The sequence below is a fragment of the Gymnoscopelus braueri genome (assembly GCF_963280865.1).
Source record: "Gymnoscopelus braueri genome assembly, chromosome: 17".
Classification (NCBI taxonomy): Eukaryota; Metazoa; Chordata; class Actinopteri; order Myctophiformes; family Myctophidae; genus Gymnoscopelus; species Gymnoscopelus braueri.
In genome coordinates this window covers 45,199,291-45,218,424 of record NC_137617.1, presented here as the reverse complement: position 1 = coordinate 45,218,424, position 19,134 = coordinate 45,199,291, and the positions used below count along the sequence as shown (strand labels likewise).

Genomic DNA, 19,134 nt, shown 5'->3' with positions numbered 1-19,134 from the left:
GTCAAAATCAATTAAATAATGCTCTCCTCTGTTCTCCTCTCCTCTCCTCTCTCCTCCTCTCCTCTCTCCTCCTCTCCTCTCCTCTCCTCTCTCCTCCTCTCCTCTCCTCTCCTCTCCTCTCCTCTCCTCTCCTCTCCTCTCCTCTCCTCTCCTCCCCACAGCGGAGGTGCAGGCTCACTCCAGCCACCAGGGCCGGGCGGAGATGGAGCGCCTGAGGGAGCAGCTCCTGGACGCGTTCCGCCAGCAGATGGAGATCAGGAGGAACCTGATGGAGCTGGAGAACAGCAGCATGGAGATCCAGATGGACACGTCCAAACACCTGCTCACCGTCGCAGAGTCAGTCCTTACATTAACCCATTCAATCCGGGAACGCATCTGTGTCTTTTTTTTTATTTCTTTGGGCTATTCTAGATTGGGTATTAATTATGTATATATCTATTGGGTAGATCTGCTATTTTCGAATAATCGCGAAAATGTGCGCAAATCTTTGAATATATATATTTTTAAAGCGAACATTTGTAACTCAAATCTTTTCTTCAGATCAGAGTTAAAAATCTATATATAACATATGAATATATATTCAAAGATTTGCACAAATTTTCCACGATTTTTCAGAAAAATAGCAGATCTACAAGCTCATAGCACGGCACTCGGTGCCGCGCTATGAGCTATGTCGCTTAAGTCGCTATGAGGACGACATAAGCCAAAAATAGTTGATCTACAAGCTCACAAAGCATCGCATACCAATGCTTTGTGACAGAGATTTGGTGTTTAGACGGAAAAAGCTGCTCTAGTGCGTGCAGTTGCAACTCCGGTCCGTTTCACTGAGACGAGACGAGAGGATTATAGTGGTTAAGTAAAAAGTATAAATACATTACATTTTAAATTAAAATACTCTGTATACAAGTAAAAAACCTGTGTTCAAAATTTGACTTGAATAAAGTACAAGAGTATTGGCATCAATGTACAGTACTTACAGTACCAAAGTAAAAATATTAAAATCTGTCAACATTTGTGATCTGATCTATTAAGCTCACAACGTGTCGCAAGCTTTGTGAGCTTGTAGATCCGCTATTTTCAAGTATAACATAAGCGGTTAATGCATGTTTTGTATTAATAATTTTAATCTGCAAAGTAACTAAAGCTGTCAATTATTAGAGTGGAGTTAAAAGTACAATATTTGCCTCTTGAGATGTAGTGGAGTAGAAGTATTTAAACTAAAAGTATTGGAAAAATTGACATAATGAAATAAAGATGTGATCTGTACCTCAAGTGCAGTACTGGAGTAAATGTACTTTGGTTTTGTTCAGCTGGGAACAGGAGCAGTGCAAGCGGAGCAGGAAGTGGCGTGCGGAGAGGAGGAAGGAGAGCGTGAACAAGGACGAGAGCGAGAAGGAGTCGGACTGTCCGGAGTCTCCCCCGGACATGAGCACGGAGACCCGGGAGGTGTGCCTGGCCCGAGAGACCCTCGTCACGCTCATGAACCAGCAGAAGAAGATCAGCAAGCAGAAGGTATACTGTAGGACTCTGCACTGACCACTAGAGGGAGCTGATGACCTATATAAAAGGTCCAGCAGCGTCAAACCGTCTCATTGTAGTAGAGCCTAAATGATGTCAGAGTTTTTAGGTCCGATGCTGATCCCGAGTTTGGAGAGTCCTAGACCACCGATTACCAGTGGTGTAAAGTAACTGAGTACATTTACTCAAGTACTGTACTTAAGTACAATTTTTAGGTACTTTTACTTTACTGGAGTATTTCCAATTTTCAGTACTTTTACTTCTACTCCACTACATCTCAGAGGCAAATATTGTACTTTTACTCCACTACAATTATTTGAAAACTTGAGTTACTAGTTACTTTGTAGATATAGATTATGACATTATAAAACATACATTAACCACTTTAGCCCTATTTTATACATAGGCTATTTTGAAACATTTTAGTACTTTTACTTTTGGTACTTTAAGTATATTTTCATGCCAACAATACTTGTTCTGTACTTTTACTCAGTTAACATCTTGAGCACAGCGCCTTTTACTTGTAACAGAGTATTTTAATATTGTCGTATTGCTAATTTTTACTTAAGTAAAATATCTGAGTACTTCTTCCATGCTAGGTGTCTCTGGAGCGCCGGTTCCTGGAGCTGCGGGAGCGCGCGCGCTGCCTGGAGGAGCTGCTGCCGCGCAGGGTGAGCTCCGAGGAGCAGCGGGAGGTGCTGGGCCTCCTCTGCAAGGTGCACGAGCTGGAGATCGAGAACGCCGAGATGCAGTCGCACGCCCTGCTCAAGGACAACGTGATCCGGCAGAAGAACGTGGCGGTGCAGCGCTTCGAGCAGCACCGCCACCTCTGTGACCAGATCATCCAGCAGCAGAGACGCTTCATAGACGGTGAGGGAGTTCACCACTATACCCGCTGCCGCCTGCAGAGGGTGCAAAGTTCCCCTTTGTATATTTATTTTGATTATAGACATTTGTGTATAAGTGAATTTCTTGTTTTGTTATTCCATTAAGACCGGGAACGCGTCTGTGTCATTTTAAAGATTTATTTGGCCATTCAAAAATAGCAGATCTACAAGCTCATAGCGCGGCACCGAGTGCCGCGCTATGAGCTTGTAGATCTGCTATTTTTGAAAAATATTGAAATTGTTTGCAAATCTTTGATTTTTTTTTTTTTTTTTTTTTAAGCGAACATCTTTAACTTAAATCTTTGCTTCTGGGGGGCCCTGGAACAACAATATTTTCAGATGGGTGGTCCGCGGCCAAATACATATAATTTTGGGAGGTCCTTGACATGAAAAAGCTTTTAAAGGGCAAGACCACTTTGGTAGAGGTTTGGGTTGTGTGGTTACCTTGCCATGATGTAACTCCAAAGGTGGGCAAGAAATAAAAAATAATTGCTCCATTGATTAGAAATTGATAATTCAAAATATGCTCCTCATTTACTTACATTGTACGGTGAAACAGCTCTCAAAGTCACTCTTTTAGCACAAAAACGAACGCAAACTAAGTTGATTCAGACAATATAGAACATCACCAAACCCAGTACTGTTTCTTTTTTAAATAAAAATGTCAACTTCCTGTTGATTTTGCCATTTTTAATAAGTAGAAAACCCGGACTGGATCGGCGGATCCGGATCCAGATCTTCAAATAGTAAAATCAACAGGAAGTTCACATTTTTATTAAAAAAACAAACAGTACTGGGTTTGGTGATGCTCTATATTGTCTGAATCAGCTATGTTTGGGTTCATTTATGTGCTAAAAGAGTGACTTTGAGAGCTGTTTTACCGTACAATGTAAGTCAATGAGGAGCATATTTTGAATTATCAATTTCTAATCAATGGAGCAATTATTTTTTATTTCTTGCCCACCTTTGGAGTTACATCATGGCAAGGTAACTACACAACCCAAACCTCTACCAAAGTGGTCTTACCCTTTAAGCACCACTGATATTATAGCAACATAGTAAGTGTTTTCAGAAAACTGTTAGGATTTAGAAGACATTTGTAGAATCCCCCCAGAAGCAAAGATTTGAGTTCCAAATGTTCGCTTAAAAAAACATATTCAAAGATTTGCACACATTTTCACGATTTTTCAAAAATAGCAGATCTACAAGCTCATAGCTCTGCTATTTCTGAATAGCCCAAATAAATCTAAAAGATTACACAGATGCGTTCCCGGTCCTAATGGATTAAATAAAGGTTGGCGACGATGATGATTATGACTGTCTGTCTGTCTGTCTGTCTGTCTGTCTGTCTGTCTGTCTGTCTCTCTCAGACCATAGTCTGCTAGTGCCCCCTCACCTCCAGGAGCTGTATGACATGTACCTGAGGGAACACGATGAGAGGAACCTGGACAGAGCCATGGCTCTGGAGAAGGTCCCCATCAGACACTCCATGAAGGTATACAGGGACACACTGGATAGATTACAATGCTAAAACTTCCATTCCTCCACTCACGCCTTAGACAGGACAATCCTAAAAAATATATTGTTGATTGTTGTCCCGGTTCTACTCTGTGCCATACTAGATAGGCCTGTATTAACAAAGTATTTTCCATTTTTACTTTACTTTACTTGTACATTAAAGGGCAAGAACACTTTGGTAGAGGTTTGGGTTGTGTAGTTACCTTGCTATGATGTAACTCCAAAGGTGGACAACAAATAAAAAATGATTGCTCCCTTGATTGTACGGTAAAACAGCTCTCAAAGTCACTCTTTTAGCACATAAACAAACCCAAACAAAGTTGATTCAGACAATATAGAACATCACCAAACCCAGTACTGTTTGTTCTTTTTAAGAAAAATGTTATCTTCCTGTTGCTTTCTGAATTTTTATTAAGAAGAAAACCCAGACTGGATCCGCGGATCCGGATCTTCAAATAGTAAAATAAAAAATTTGAGTATTTTTCAGTGCTATAATATTTCTAGCAACAGTGTGTCATAATTACGAAGTCTTTTACCTGATTTGTCCACATCTGATGTTGCACAATGATCCTTCTGCATAAAAAAATACAACAAATTAAATTTGTTTTCATCTCCAGGAGGGCTCTCTGCCTAAGATCACGCTGTGATCGTATTGTATTGTATTGTTTTATCTCTAGGAGGGCTCTCTGCCTAAGATCACGCTGTGATCGTATTGTATTGTATTGTTTTATCCTCCAGGAGGGCTCTCTGCCTAAGATCACGCTGTGATCGTATTGTATTGTATTGTTTTATCTCTAGGAGGGCTCTCTGCCTAAGATCACGCTGTGATCGTATTGTATTGTATTGTTTTATCCTCCAGGAGGGCTCTCTGCCTAAGATCACCCTGTGATCGTATTGTATTGTATTGTTTTATCTCCAGGAGGGCTCTCTGCCTAAGATCACGCTGTGATCGTATTGTATTGTATTGTTTTATCTCCAGGAGGGCTCTCTGCCTAAGATCACCCTGTGATCGTATTGTATTGTATTTGTTTTAACCTCCAGGAGGGCTCTCTGCCTAAGATCACGCTGTGATCGTATTGTATTGTATTGTTTTATCCTCCAGGAGGGCTCTCTGCCTAAGATCACCCTGTGATCGTATTGTATTGTATTTGTTTTAACCTCCAGGAGGGCTCTCTGCCTAAGATCACGCTGTGATCGTATTGTATTGTATTGTTTTATCCTCCAGGAGGGCTCTCTGCCTAAGATCACCCTGTGATCGTATTGTATTGTTTTATCCTCCAGGAGGGCTCTCTGCCTAAGATCACCCTGTGATCGTATTGTATTGTATTGTTTTATCTCCAGGAGGGCTCTCTGCCTAAGATCACCCTGTGATCGTATTGTATTGTATTGTTTTATCTCCAGCAGGGCTCTCTGCCTAAGATCACCCTGTGATCGTATTGTATTGTATTGTTTTATCTCCAGGAGGGCTCTCTGCCTAAGATCACCCTGTGATCGTATTGTATTGTATTGTTTTATCTCCAGCAGGGCTCTCTGCCTAAGATCACCCTGTGATCGTATTGTATTGTATTGTTTTAACCTCTAGGAGGGCTCTCTGCCTAAGATCACCCTGTGATCGTATTGTATTGTATTGTTTTATCTCCAGGAGGGCTTTCTGCCTAAGATCACGCTGTGATCGTATTGTATTGTATTGTTTTAACCTCTAGGAGGGCTCTCTGCCTAAGATCACCCTGTGATCGTATTGTATTGTATTGTTTTATCTCCAGGAGGGCTTTCTGCCTAAGATCACGCTGTGATCGTATTGTATTGTTTTATCCTCTAGGAGGGCTCTCTGCCTAAGATCACCCTGTGATCGTATTGTATTGTATTGTTTTATCTCTAGGAGGGCTCTCTACCTAAGATCACCCTGTGATCGTATTGTATTGTATTGTTTTATCCTCCAGGAGGGCTCTCTGCCTAAGATCACGCTGCCCAGCCGGGGTCGGGACCCCTTACAGGACGTGGACTCTGACCAGGAGAGCGTTCGTAACGGAGGCTCCAATAACAGACGAGGACAGGCTAAGATCAGACGACACACCCTGCCCCCCATCCTACCTGAACCCGACGGGTAAGAAGAACCGACACTTGACACTTAAACCAGTAGTTCTCAAAGTGGGGACCCCCAGAGGTCCTTGATTGGGTTCGAGGGGGGTCCCCTGCAAAATGATGATAGATAGGCACCAAATGGAACTCAAAATCTTTGCTTCTGGGGGGGTTCTACAAATGTCTTCTAAATCCTAACAGTTAAAAAATAAAAAAAACTTAAGTTGCTATAGTATCAGTATTTCTCAAACTTTTTTCATGTCAAGGACCCCCAAAATGATATGTATTTGTCCACAGACCCCTATCTCAAAATATGTTGTTCCAGGGACCCCCAGAAGCAAAGATTTGAGTTAAAAATGTTTGTCTGAAAATATATATATCCAAAGATTTGTACACATTTTCACGATTTTTCAAAAATAGCAGATATACAAGCTTGTATATCTGCTATTTTTCAATAGCCAAAGTATAAAATAATGGTTAAAGTGGTTACACAGATGCGTTCCTGGTTTGAATGGGTTAAAGAATAGAACTTTTTTCATTAGGCCTATACTCAACATTCCCTAATTACTGTTCTCTCTTGTCTGTCTGTCTGTCTGTCTGTCTGTCTGTCTGTGTGTATTGACATTTCAGGGACAATAACCGGGTGTTTAAGAGCAGTCCCCATGCCAGGCACATTAAAAACTCAGTAGTAATGACCCCACCTCCCATTCACATCAACGGAAACGGCAACAGAGAGGTGAGACCGCCACTGGATTCAACATTCTTTATTGTTCTTTATCACATTATAGAATGTGTGATGCTGCGTTCACACTGGCAGAGACAAAAGATACAAAAGATACAAAGATACAAAAGAGACAAAAGATACAAAGCGAAGCAGCATTTCTGTCACAGAGTTGCTGTTTAATTGTTGCACAACGAGTTCCTTGATGTCATCAAACATGCGTCGGCAAGCAGGTAAAATGAAGAGGAAAATAAAGCTTAATTAAAAAGAACATAGAACAAGACAGAAATAATAATTCCCCCCCATTATAAAAGCAGGAATTGTGTGGAGAGTGAGGTGAATGGAAATAGTTGAACAACACTTTATCGTTTAGCTCAACTTGGATTGTCGCTTTGTATCTGTTGTCACTTTAGTAGCAGCTACCAATGTCGGATGAAGCTTTGTGCATCGTCATGTCGCTGCCTTTACATTGAAAATCAATGGTAGCTTTGTATCTGCCAGTGTAAAGGCAGCAGCATAAGACATTGGTTCTCAAAGTGAGGTCCGGGGTCCCCCAAGGGTCCTTGAGGGAGTTCCAGGGGGTCCCCAGCTAAATGATGTATGGACCCTTATGGGTCTGTAACTCAGAGAGACAAAATTTGTACTCTCTCAGAGTTAAATTAGCATAGATTTTACAATATAAATTGGGGTCCCAGAGATATGCCATTAAATGGGTGTCCGTAGCCTAATGCATGTCAAACTGGGGGTCCTTGAAATTAAAATGGTTGAGAATCACTGCTAGAGCTGTACAAATCTTCTCTTATGGGGGTCCCTGGCATATCTTTTCAAATGGGGGTGCACGGGCTAGTAAGTGTCAATTTGGGGGTCCTTGACATGAACAAGTTTGAGAACCACTGGCATAAGAGGACACAATTATTGGGTTTTTGACTTCTTGACGCATTGCAGCACAAACAACACAAAATAGCAAATAAAATGAAAATAAAATATCAATTGTATAATCATCTGTGTTCTCTGTTCCTCAAGCTGCAGCCTCTGGGTCCAGACTGTTCTCTGAGCTACAGTCACCTCAGTCACCTCAGTCACAGTGTCAGCAGTCACCTGGACTCGTCCCCGGAGAGCAGCGAGGCCGGAGCTGAAGTCGCCATCTCACGCAAAGGTAACACACACCCCTGCTACGACCCCCCCCCCCCTTCTTCATTTTTAAAATTCCACCCCACACACGCCAATTGTGTTCATATATAGTGGGGTACCTTAGCAAAATTAACGATATGAAGCGGATAAAAGCGCCACATTTTTGGCCTATAACTCTTGAACCGTAGGTCATAGCATAAAAAAATCATTTTCCCTGGACTCCTTGAATCATGACGTAACTTCCTATATAAGCATCCCGCAGCGCCAGTTCTGCTTACCAAAAGTGGCCCACTGGGCGCTCGCATTCCACGCTTTTCCGATTTCAAGATTTTCCGCCAAAATCTTAAAAACACATATTTTGCTACTACTCCTACAAATTTTGTCCAGTTTGCCCAGTTTGGGAATACACTTAACTCTCTCAGTGCCAGAACGAGAAATCCCGAGTAAAAAAAAAAAAAGTGTTCAGAACCCAAGATATCATCATCTGAAGATTTGCAGCTCCATCCACTCTTTGTTTAACCTATAACTGAAAAGGGCTCTATCTCGCTTCCTAAGCACTTTTTTTTTACTTTGAAAAAAAAAAAGAAAAAAGTTGGCATGGTTCGCAATATTTTTTTTTTTTCATTGGCACTGAGAGAGTTAACCATGACCTTGTATGTGCCAGGCCTTTTCTAAAGCCCTCTGTGTTCTCCTCGGTGCATGATCCTCACAGAGAGACAGCAGCTCCTGAGAGGAGTTCAGAACATTAAAGCCCTCTGTGTTCTCCTCTGTGTTCCTCACAGAGAGACAGCAGCTCCTGAGAGGAGTTCAGAACATTAAAGCCCTCTGTGTTCTCCTCTGTGTTCCTCACAGAGAGACAGCAGCTCCTGAGAGGAGTTCAGAACATCGCGGTGAAGGCGGCCCGCCGTCGCTCCAAAGCCCTGGAGGTGGACGCCTTGAGGCTGCCCCCCCCTCCCTCCCCGCTGGACCCCAAGAAGCACAAGAGCAGCCTGTCACTGAGCGAGACGGTGCCCCCTAGGGGCCCGGCGCTGCGGCGCGGCAGGTAAGGGGCCGGCAACCAATAACCAAAACCATGGCCATGCATTTAATAATTTTATGCTTTCAAATGTTAAAAAAATTAAAATAAAAAATAGGAACGCATCTGTGTCATTTTAGATTTGAACCATTATCTTGTACTTTGGGCTATTCAAAAATAGCAGATATACAGTACAAGCTCATAGCGCGGCACCGAGTGCCACGCTATGCGCTTGTAGATCTGTTATTTTTTAGAAAAATCATGAAAAATGATTTAAAGCGAACATTTGTAACTCAAATCTTTGCTTCTGGGGGATTCTACAAATGTCTTCTAAATCCTAACAGTTGTTTGAAAAAACGTTTCTATAATAAATTCATATAATGAAAACATTGCTATAGTATCAGTGGTTCTCAAACTTTTTCATGTTAAGGACCCCCCAAAATGATATGCATTTGGCTGCGGACCTCCATCTCAAAATATTTTGTTCCAGGGACCCCCAAGAAGCAAAGATTTGAGTTAAACATTTTCGCTTAGAAAATATATATATTCAAAGATTTGCACACATTTTTGCGACTTAAAATAAATAGCAGATCTACAAGCTCACAGCGTGGCACTCGGTGTCACGCTATGAGCTTGTATATCTGCTATTTTTTGAATAGCCAAATAAATCTTAAAATGACTGAGATACGTTCCCGGTCTTAACGGGTTAAATAGCGAAAATTGCTGATCTACAAGCTCACACTGTGACACATTGTGACGCTTTGTGATCTTGTAGATCTGATATTTTCACTATTTGTTAACAGATTTGTACAGAAACGACTGTGACGATTATACCAAAAAAAAAATGCGTTTATCTCCAATACTTGCGAGCAGGCAGCCCAGCCCGGAGCTGCGTCACGCCACCTCGGACGACAACCTGTCCAGCAGCACGGGGGAGGGGCCAGGACCCCAGGGCACCTGGACACGCCTCCGCAACCGCCAGCCCGTCCCCAATAAGAACCCCGCCCCCCGCGAGCAGGACTTCGAGGCCCGCCGCAGGAAGAGGCGCTCCCGCTCCTTCGAGGTCACCGGTCAGGCGGTGAGTACTTCCTGTTCAACTGTAAGGCCAAATGCATCCCAGCAGCAGCAGCAGCGTCAGCGCACTGAGCGCAGTAGTTCCACGATGGCCGCGTTACAAGCCTGTCACCGCGTGTCTTTGCTATCGTGGTGAAGAAACAGACTGTATGGGAAGCAAGGCTATTATATGTTTACATTTTTTTTATCATTTTTTTTTGTTTGTTTGTTTTCACGTTTTGTTTTCAATGTAAGTTTAGTTTTCATTAGTTTGTATTAGTGTTTTTGCTTGTTTAGTTTGTCATGGTCCTATATGGATTAGTCAGGGGCAAGATTCAACAAGGTATGAACAAGCTATTTTTTCTGTTTTTGAATATTTTTAGTTGGAAATAAATGGAACCAAATGGACCCATTTGTACACTCTCAGAGTTACAGATATGTAGGCAATGTAAGGTACAGTTGGTTCCTTACTATCAATCATTTTGCTCTGCGTTGCGCAAATGCATTTATGTTGTGGAAGTACTGATCTTTCAATCATCTATTGCAGTAGTGGTGAGTCTCACGGATTGCTTTTCTGCTTGTTCTCTCTCTCTCTCTCTCTCTCTCTCTCTCTCTCTCTCTCTCTCTCTCTCTCTCTCTCTCTCTCTCTCTGTGTTTACTTTGCCCCACGCTCTTGCCCCTCTCCCCTCTGTTGCTACACATGCTTTTTTCTGCACATGCTTTTCTTTTAGCCAAGCCCTCACCTGTTGTGGTATGTTAATGATAATGAGGGAACATCAGAAAATCGCATTTTTTTTATTAGCACTTTTTACTCAAAAGATTTGAGCTTACAGGAAGAAACCCAACATTGTCAGGGAATGGTGCGAGACAAGATGGCAGATGCTGAGAAAATATGTCTGTCACTGAAACATGGCGGAAAAAGAGATTTACTTGTTCATCCCTTTCCTGAAAACTACACATGGTGGTGCTTGCACAAAACATTATTTCACTCACATGTTTACACCTGTAAACCTGCAATAATGTGACAATAAAATGTGAAGTTGAAGTTGTTCTAATAATCCCACCGCTCCATCCACAGCTGCCTCAGACCAAGACCACCACGGCTCAGAGGTTCCGTCCTCTGGACAGCACGTCGGACCCCCACCTGCACATCAACGGTCAGCCCCCCGGCCCCCTGCTACGACCCCCCCACCACAGGACCGTCCCTCCTCTCAGCAGAGTCAGACCGCACCACAACACTCAGCAAATAGGCAAGACATGCTTTGTTTGTAAAGTCTTTGTATGCCTCCGTGTGACTGCATGGCTATATCACAGGCTATCACAGGCTTTAGCAATATGTAGCATTTTAGATCATTGGGCCTTAAATGTAATTTAAAGAAATATAATATGTATTTGGCCCCTCGTTTATAAAATAAATGTAAATATAAAATCAAATGTTGAATATTCAATGAGGAGCCACTTAACCCTTTAAGACCGGGAACGCATCTGTGTCGTTTTAGATTTCTTTGGCTATTCAAAAATAGCAGATCTACAAGCTAATAGCGCGGCACCGAGTGCCGCGCTATTAGCTTGTAGATCTGCTATTTTTGAAAAATCGTGAAAATGTGTGCAAATCTTTGAATATATATATTTTTTTAAGACATTTTTAGAATCGGCCTCAGGTCTCAATGGGTTAAATAATATCAGAAATTACACAGCACAGGAACTTGCAGAAAAGCTGATTGATACCACCAAGTCAGTATAACTAGCTGTAAGCAAGCACTGGAATCAGTACAATTTACAATTTTAGGCAGACGCAAAAACGCATGAATTCTGTAAGTAACCAGCATCTGCATAGTAAAGCATCTATCAAAATCGGCATCAAATACGCAACAAGTATACAGTGACATGTAGGGCTGTCAGCACTGGCCTCAGCAGTTAAATCAAGACTTAAGTTTAGAACATATTATGGCATTTGTTTTGTTACAACTTTTAATTGAGTGTTTGTCTGTTGATGGTCCACAGGCTCCACCAACGAGTCCTCCTCAACCAACATCAGCAACCTGAAGCGAGGGCCCCACCTGAGGCAGCCCCAGCCCCTGCTCTACGTCACCACCACGGGTCCGGGGGCCCAACGCACACGCAGACACTGAGGATTTCCCCATCATCACAGACACCCCCCCCCCCCCCCCAAAACCAGCACTGTGTCACCACCCTCTGGCTGTCCAATCGTACCGCTCCGCCATGTACCGTATCTGTTTCCGGCGGTGTCTATGACAAAACATTTCAAAACGAGTGCGAGACGCTGAGAAAAAGGGTGGTTTTTTTTTTCAGGTGAAAATACGAAGATATTTTTGTCGAGCGGCTCATCAATAAGGTTGTGCATTTTAAAGGCTTTGTTCAGACTGTAGGCGAATCCGATGCGTTTCACACATGTGATCTTTAAAGGACAAGACCACTTTGTTTGAGGTTTGGGTTGTGTAGTTACCTTGCCATTATGTAACTCCAAAGGTGGACAATATGTTAGCTTCCTGTTGATTTTGCTATTTTTATTTAGAAGAAAACCCGGACTGGATCCGCGGATCCGGATCTTCAAATAGTAAAATCAACAGGAAGTTGACATTTTTATAAAAAAGACAAACAGTACTGGGTTTGGTGATGTTCTATATTCTCTGAATCAGCTTTGTTTGTGTTAGTTTATGTGCTAAAAGAGTGACTTTGAGAGCTGTTTCACCGTACAATGTAAGTCAATGAGGAGCATATTTTGAATTATCCATTTCTAATCAATGGAGCAATTATTTTTGATTTGTTGTCCACCTTTGGAGTTACACCATGGCAAGGTAAATACACAACCCAAACCTGTACCAAAGTGGTCTTGCCCTTTAAGGGCTGACAGTCCACACTTGATATTTGCAAGTGATCAGATTTTGTGTATTCGAACATCGTTGACCTATTGGTTGCTGTGGTAATGATGTTACGATATTGGCGTGGGTAATGTTTAATTTATTCTGTCGTACGACGATGTCGATCACCGAAAACAGGCCGTCTCTCCGCTCCACGCTCACATCGTGATGAAGAAGTTCAAATCAGGCTTCGGTGTTCAGACTGTGACACGTCATATTTAAATCACACTTAAAACCACATTAGAATGTGGTTCAAATCTTATTAGCAAAAATCTGTTCACATTTTTTTTTTCTATTATTTTTTTGGCGGGGGGGGGGGGCGGTTGGTTTGTTTTTTTTCTGTTCAGACTGAATAGATTTCGGCTGCCAGTGTGAACATCAGCTACTATAAAGCTGTCAACAGAGAGCGCCTTTCGAGCTGGCAGCGGCGGTCTGCCATGAATTTCTATGGTCAAGATGCGCTGTTGTCGTGCTCCTCTTCCCAGCGCCAAGCTTCGCGTTTCAGCACTCATTACGCCCGCCGTTTGTTGCCGCAATTAAGGCGGCGGCCTGGGTGCTTCAAGCTGGAAAAAAGTTCAACCTTTTTGGAGAGGAGCGCTGCTCTTTTGATCCTCCTGGCTGTGTCTGACATTTCTTCAGGTACAACCATGGTTGAAATTGGCAGAGGGACCTTGCCACCCCCCCCCCCCCTCCCCCCTTGCCTGTGGTCAGCATTCCTTTTATGATTGTTTAAAATGACTGACGTAATGGTCTTTACCAACCTGATGTTGAATTATTACCACAACCATGAGAAGCCCCTTGTTTACCGTTGTTTCAGCTAAGCTATTTGTGCTAATAATAACGCAGATGACCGGACATTCAAGCACAGCAGCGGTTCATCGGTTCGAACTCACAGCGATCTGGGAAACTAGCAGATCTACAAGCTCACAACGTGTCGCTTTGCGATGCGTTGTGAGCTTGTAGATCGCCTATTTTCGGTGAGGAGATTTGGTGTTGAGGGGGGAAAAGTATAGACCCCTGTGGGACCCAACTGAAGTATATTATACAGTATGGTTTAATTGGGATGGCCGCCTAGACTTCCAGTTGCCAGACAATTAGTTATATCTATCGTCTGACCCTATAAGACAAATTGACCATTGACTAATTGACCAACCACAAACCTCCTTAGACCACCAGCAATCAATCAGACTTCCGTTACAGAGCAGCGATTCAGAGGTCTTCAACAGGGGGTTCTGGGACCCCTAGGGGGTCCTCAGAGTTACTACAGGGGGGGGGCCCCGCCAAATCTTTGTGTGATATGATTTTTTTTTTTTTTACATTAACCACTTGAACCCTAGCATCCCTATAGAGACACACGGCCGGAAGCGGAAGGCCTACAAATCCACGCCCACTTTTGACACTCGGGGTCCGTTAGAACGATGAACTGCAGCTCTCAATGCAATCTCTATGAGAGGCATTGTAAAATACCGTCATTTCACTGGTTAACTACTGAGGCTGTAGCGATTTTTTTGTGTTCTAATAATCTGTCCCATTTGTTTAATTTGTCCTTTTTAATGTCCCATATCTTTCATCTCGATATACTACCCACAATATACTATAATATACTCCATCAGTATGTCAAAACCGCTAGCATCGGAGATCCAGACTTTAAGTGGTCGCATCACGGACGCATCCCTTGAGGTTTTCAATACCCAGAAAACTGGCGAAAGTGGCCGTTTTCAATAGGTTTTGGTCATTATCTCTGGAACAGAAGGTCCAATCTGCCCAGTTCAAAGCTTGTTGGATGCGTGACTTTGAGGACATTAAGCACGCAATGACACATTTTCGGGTTATTTATTTTTTTAGGGGAGGCGAGATCTTAGTTGGGCAGGCGACCGCCTCTCCTGCCTCTACAGTGGGTACGCTGTCGGTCGGCGCTCGGCGCTCGTAAAGACAGTGATGTCACTGAAATGCCTGTCTGCTGTCTACCCTCTGCTGTGTTAGCATTATGGGTAACTCGTTAAAGTGGAAAATTAAATGTGAAACACATCAACTATTAAGAAAACAAGAAGATATGTTGACAAAGACACTCCATACATTTGGAAACATATTTTTATTTAAATCAATATCGTCTTCAGTTAATGCAGGATAATTTTAAAAGTAGGCTAACTTTCATATCCTCTCATAGGGAATGCATTGGCAGCTGCAGTTCATCGTTCTAACGGACCTCGAGTAGCGGCGCTGTCTCAAAAGTGGGCGTGAAATTTGTAGTCCCCGTGTGTCTCTATTCTGAGGAGAACTCTGGCCAAAAAAATAGCAGATCTACAAGCTCACAACGCCTCGCGATCGGCTATTTTTTTTGGCAAAGAGGTACAGGTGTAGAGGGGGGAAAAGAGATAAGGAAAAAAATAAGTTTAATCTGAAACACAATGTTATACAATAGAGTAGGGGGTCCCTGCTTCATCTCTCTCTTAGCTAGGGGGTCCTTGGCCTGAAAAATGTTGAAGACCCCCGCTGTAAAACGTAAAAGATGCTGACCTGTGATTGATTGAGACAGTCGCTGGAATTAGTGATGTAAGACATGAGTCTTAATGAATGAAGGTCCTTTATGAATGTTAACGCTGCTTTGATTTTGCCGGAATAGCACTAGATTTGTTTTCTTTTATAAAATATGATGTCAAGCGACTGGTGTGGATTAAACGCTATCTTTTAATAATGTAAAGACCAATTATTAGAAACAAGGGTGTTGTACTTTGACAGGGACCAGCCTATTGATAAAGACATGATGGGATCCAATGTACTATTAGTAAGATTTGTGGGGGGACGACCAGCCTTATTTGACAAGGGGTAGGAGGATGACACAAGGGATAAAAAATTAAACGCTACACGATAAGCAATGATTGCCTGCACAGTAAAACCTTTTCATTTAACCCTTTTAGACCCGAGGCCGATTTTTTCAAACGCCTTCTAAATCATGACCTAAGTTTTCTGAAAAACTTCAAATATTTATTGAAAAATTTCAAAAAAAAAATGATGTTGCTTTTGTACTGTACACAGCAACAACAACAACCCCAAAAGGGGTTCCTGGCTTGAAAGGTATATAGTTACGTAATGGGGTTCCAGGTCCAAACGGGTTCATGTACAAATGTGAGGGTCCATTTTGGTTACAGTTTGTACATTGCCAGAGTTCAAATTGGATAAATGAACTTTTTATTTTTTATTGGGAGATTTGGTCTGGACATGAAAGCGATGCACTACTGAACGCTGACGATGAAGTTGAAACTTATCTTGTGCATTTTCTGTACCCCTGCCTCCATGTTTCATGTGCTCTCCAGGGTCCATGCCTTCTGTTTCCACAAGGTGGCAGCAACGCATCAAAGCTTTCCTGCTAGATGTGTTCATTTTGCTAGCACTGCAACTTATAGCACTATACTTTGACAGTGGTTCTCAAAGTGGGGTCCGGGGACCCCCAACGGTTCCTTGAGGGGGTTCCAAATGGACCCTTACTGGTCTGTAACTCTTGAGCGTGTACAAATGGAACCAAATGGACCCTGACGGGTCCATTTGGTTCCATTTGTACACGCTCAGAGTTATGACATGTATATAAAGTTTGAGAACCACTGCACTACAATATGTTTTCTCTGTATTAGATGGTTGGATTTATTTTTCTTTAGTTTGTTTTAATATTATATTTTCCTGGGCCTTCCTGCTTTATTGTTGATAGAATAAGTAGACAGACACACAGGAACGCAAGAATGACCTGTATTTTTAAATGAATTATTTAAACTGTTGCCTTTTCTTTTACAAATTGTTGATCATTGATGTTTTCATAATTACTACTTTCTATGCTTTATTTTGTACTTTTTTTTTATTTGTACCAAATAAATTCCAGTGAAACCCAAATAACATTTACACTCAGAAACTGTTTTATTATAGCAACGTGTGTGTGTGTGTGTGTGTGTGTGTGTGTGTGTGTGTGTGTGTGTGTGTGTGTGTGTGTGTGTGTGTGTGTGTGTGTGTGTGTGTGTGTGTGTGTGTGTGTGTGTGTGTGTGTGTGTGTGTGCGCGCGTCCGTGTGCGTGTGCGTGTGTGTTACACTCTAATAACTATTTGTCCAAGTTTGTGCATCAGTAGATGTTTTGTTGACTGAATTCCTCTGGGAGTACCATGCAGTGACAACCAGGAACAGACTGGGTGACGACCACGAAGAGTGTGGGGACATCTGGAGAGACAGCGACCCAGGGTGGAGAGGAGAGGGTTGGCAGCCCAAACCACCTCTTCTGTGAGGAAGAACCTCACAGGAAGGCTACAGACTGCGGTAAAATCTACTGTACAAGGTTCCTTTTATTTGTCATACACTTAAAAAGCACCATGTACATTCAAATGCTATTAAATGCATGTGCCCTGACTCTTTCAGTCCTTCTATTACAAAAAGAAGGACAAATTAAATGCATGTGCCCTGACTCTTTCAGATTACAAAAAGAAGGAACAAAATAAATGATATAAAAACTAAAGATTTAATGAAATATGTGGTATATAATAAAAACAATAAGAAATAAGATTCCACAATGCATTTAATAAAGTGCAAGTACAGTTCATTAATCATTATTCTAACCGCCTGAGTGTAAAAACGTGTAAAACAAATATTTTTAGGTGTCTGCAGTGGTGTAAAGTAACTAAGTACATTTATTCAAGTACTGTACTTAAGTACAATTTTGAGGTATTTTTACTTTATTGGAGTATTTCCAATTTTCAGTACTTTTACTTCTACCCCACTACATCTCAGAGGCAAATATTGTACTTTTACTCCACTACAATTATTTGAAAACTTTAGTTACAAGTTACTTTGCAGATTTAGATTATTATCACCGTATCAACTAAAACGTTTGGGAACCACTGATCTAGGCGGAGCACGGAGAAACCCGGAGAAGCCTCAAGCTGGATGAGTGTGTCTGGGATGATCCAGGTCAGGCCAGGTTTTCAGCTCACATCAGGAGCTGTAATGCAGCATGATTATCTGCCCTGATCTTCTTCTGCAATTTGAAAACAAACAAACAAGAAAGTCCTGCAGTTAAAATCTCACTTAAGTGACGTCAAAGTACAAAAGTATATAATGCTTAGTATAAGCATCAGAATAAAGTAGTTAAAGTACTGATAATGCAGAATGCCCATTCCATTTTCTACTTAATCTATAAAAAAATAGCCGATCTACAATCTCACAACACGTCGCGATGTGACGTGTTGTGAGCTTGTAGACCTGCCTTTTTTTTTTTTTCTGATTAAAGCAGCACTATGTAACCATTTAACAACTATATAGCATATTATGTCCCACAAAATTATAAAGTTGCATGTTTAAGCAATAACGATCGTTCTTCCATGAATGTATAGACTCAGGGGGGGGGGGGGGGGGTTCACTGCTAGGGGCATGACTGTATTTATCTATAGGGGAGACTATGAGTTTCATCCTGGCATTTGCCAAGGCAGAACTGCCAGTCACAGCGAAGACTGGCCAATCACAGCGTGTCCTCGCCGGACATTCTAGCAGACCCTCAAAGACGTTGGCTGCCATGTTATTTGTGTCCAAAGTGGCCACTGATACCCAGTGCTACCTTAATAATTGTACAAATCGCATCACCGCATGGTAAATTCGGAGCCGGTGTGCATGAGGTCTTTAAGAACCATGTGTTCATTTAAAACATGATATTGTCCGTTTTTTCCGTGCGAAACATCGCACCCTGTCTGCAAAGGCCTTAAACGTATTAAGTATAAAAAATGGGAACACTACTCCAGTAAATAAAAGTACAATACAGTAAATGTATTTATTTACTCCAACAGACTGGACTTAAAGAGGAATTTGAAGTTGTTGGTTCTTACCCAGATCTTCGATAAGATACAGTTGATGCTGTTTCAGAGAATCGTAGAATGCTGACATTGCTCTTTTTCCATTTTTTTCGACAACAGGTAGCAGTATTCTCATTTGTTTTTGACTGGGCCCTGCTTCCCTGATTTCGTCGTATGTCTCATTACTGAGAATGTTTTTTACTTTCAGGTCATCTGCTATACACATAACCAATGTGACTCGCTGAATCAGGGCACTCCAGTTCTCCTTCACAAAGTTACTTTTCATGTCTGTCAGAAACGACAAAGTCAAGACTATTAGTTGATTTCTGAGCTCACAAAAGTAGAGACGCAGTGCAAATAAAATGGCATCAAACATGAATTATCTCATTGTCCATTAAATTATTTTGTATTTCTTAGATTCATGGTTTCAGGGTCAAATATACAGGCCAGAGACGAATAAAGGGCTTACCTGGTGTCTGGGTAATCTGAGGATCTTTCACACCTAATGCAT

General features: G+C 41.9%; 1 protein-coding gene across 1 annotated transcript in view; it reads left to right on the top strand.

The window, feature by feature from the left end:
• The window catches only part of kif19 (kinesin family member 19), a 100,387-nt gene extending 88,043 nt beyond the window's left edge, over positions 1-12,344 (top strand). The window contains exons 11-21 of the mRNA XM_080455302.1: positions 162-336; positions 1,311-1,512; positions 2,118-2,388; positions 3,776-3,900; positions 5,864-6,027; positions 6,633-6,738; positions 7,747-7,879; positions 8,707-8,896; positions 9,743-9,947; positions 11,001-11,172; positions 11,927-12,344. Of these exons, the coding sequence (XP_080311428.1) occupies positions 162-336; positions 1,311-1,512; positions 2,118-2,388; positions 3,776-3,900; positions 5,864-6,027; positions 6,633-6,738; positions 7,747-7,879; positions 8,707-8,896; positions 9,743-9,947; positions 11,001-11,172; positions 11,927-12,054 (1,871 nt within the window). The 3' untranslated portion in view covers positions 12,055-12,344. The remainder of the gene's footprint in view (positions 1-161; positions 337-1,310; positions 1,513-2,117; positions 2,389-3,775; positions 3,901-5,863; positions 6,028-6,632; positions 6,739-7,746; positions 7,880-8,706; positions 8,897-9,742; positions 9,948-11,000; positions 11,173-11,926) is intronic.
• Positions 12,345-19,134: the final 6,790 nt, after the last annotated feature.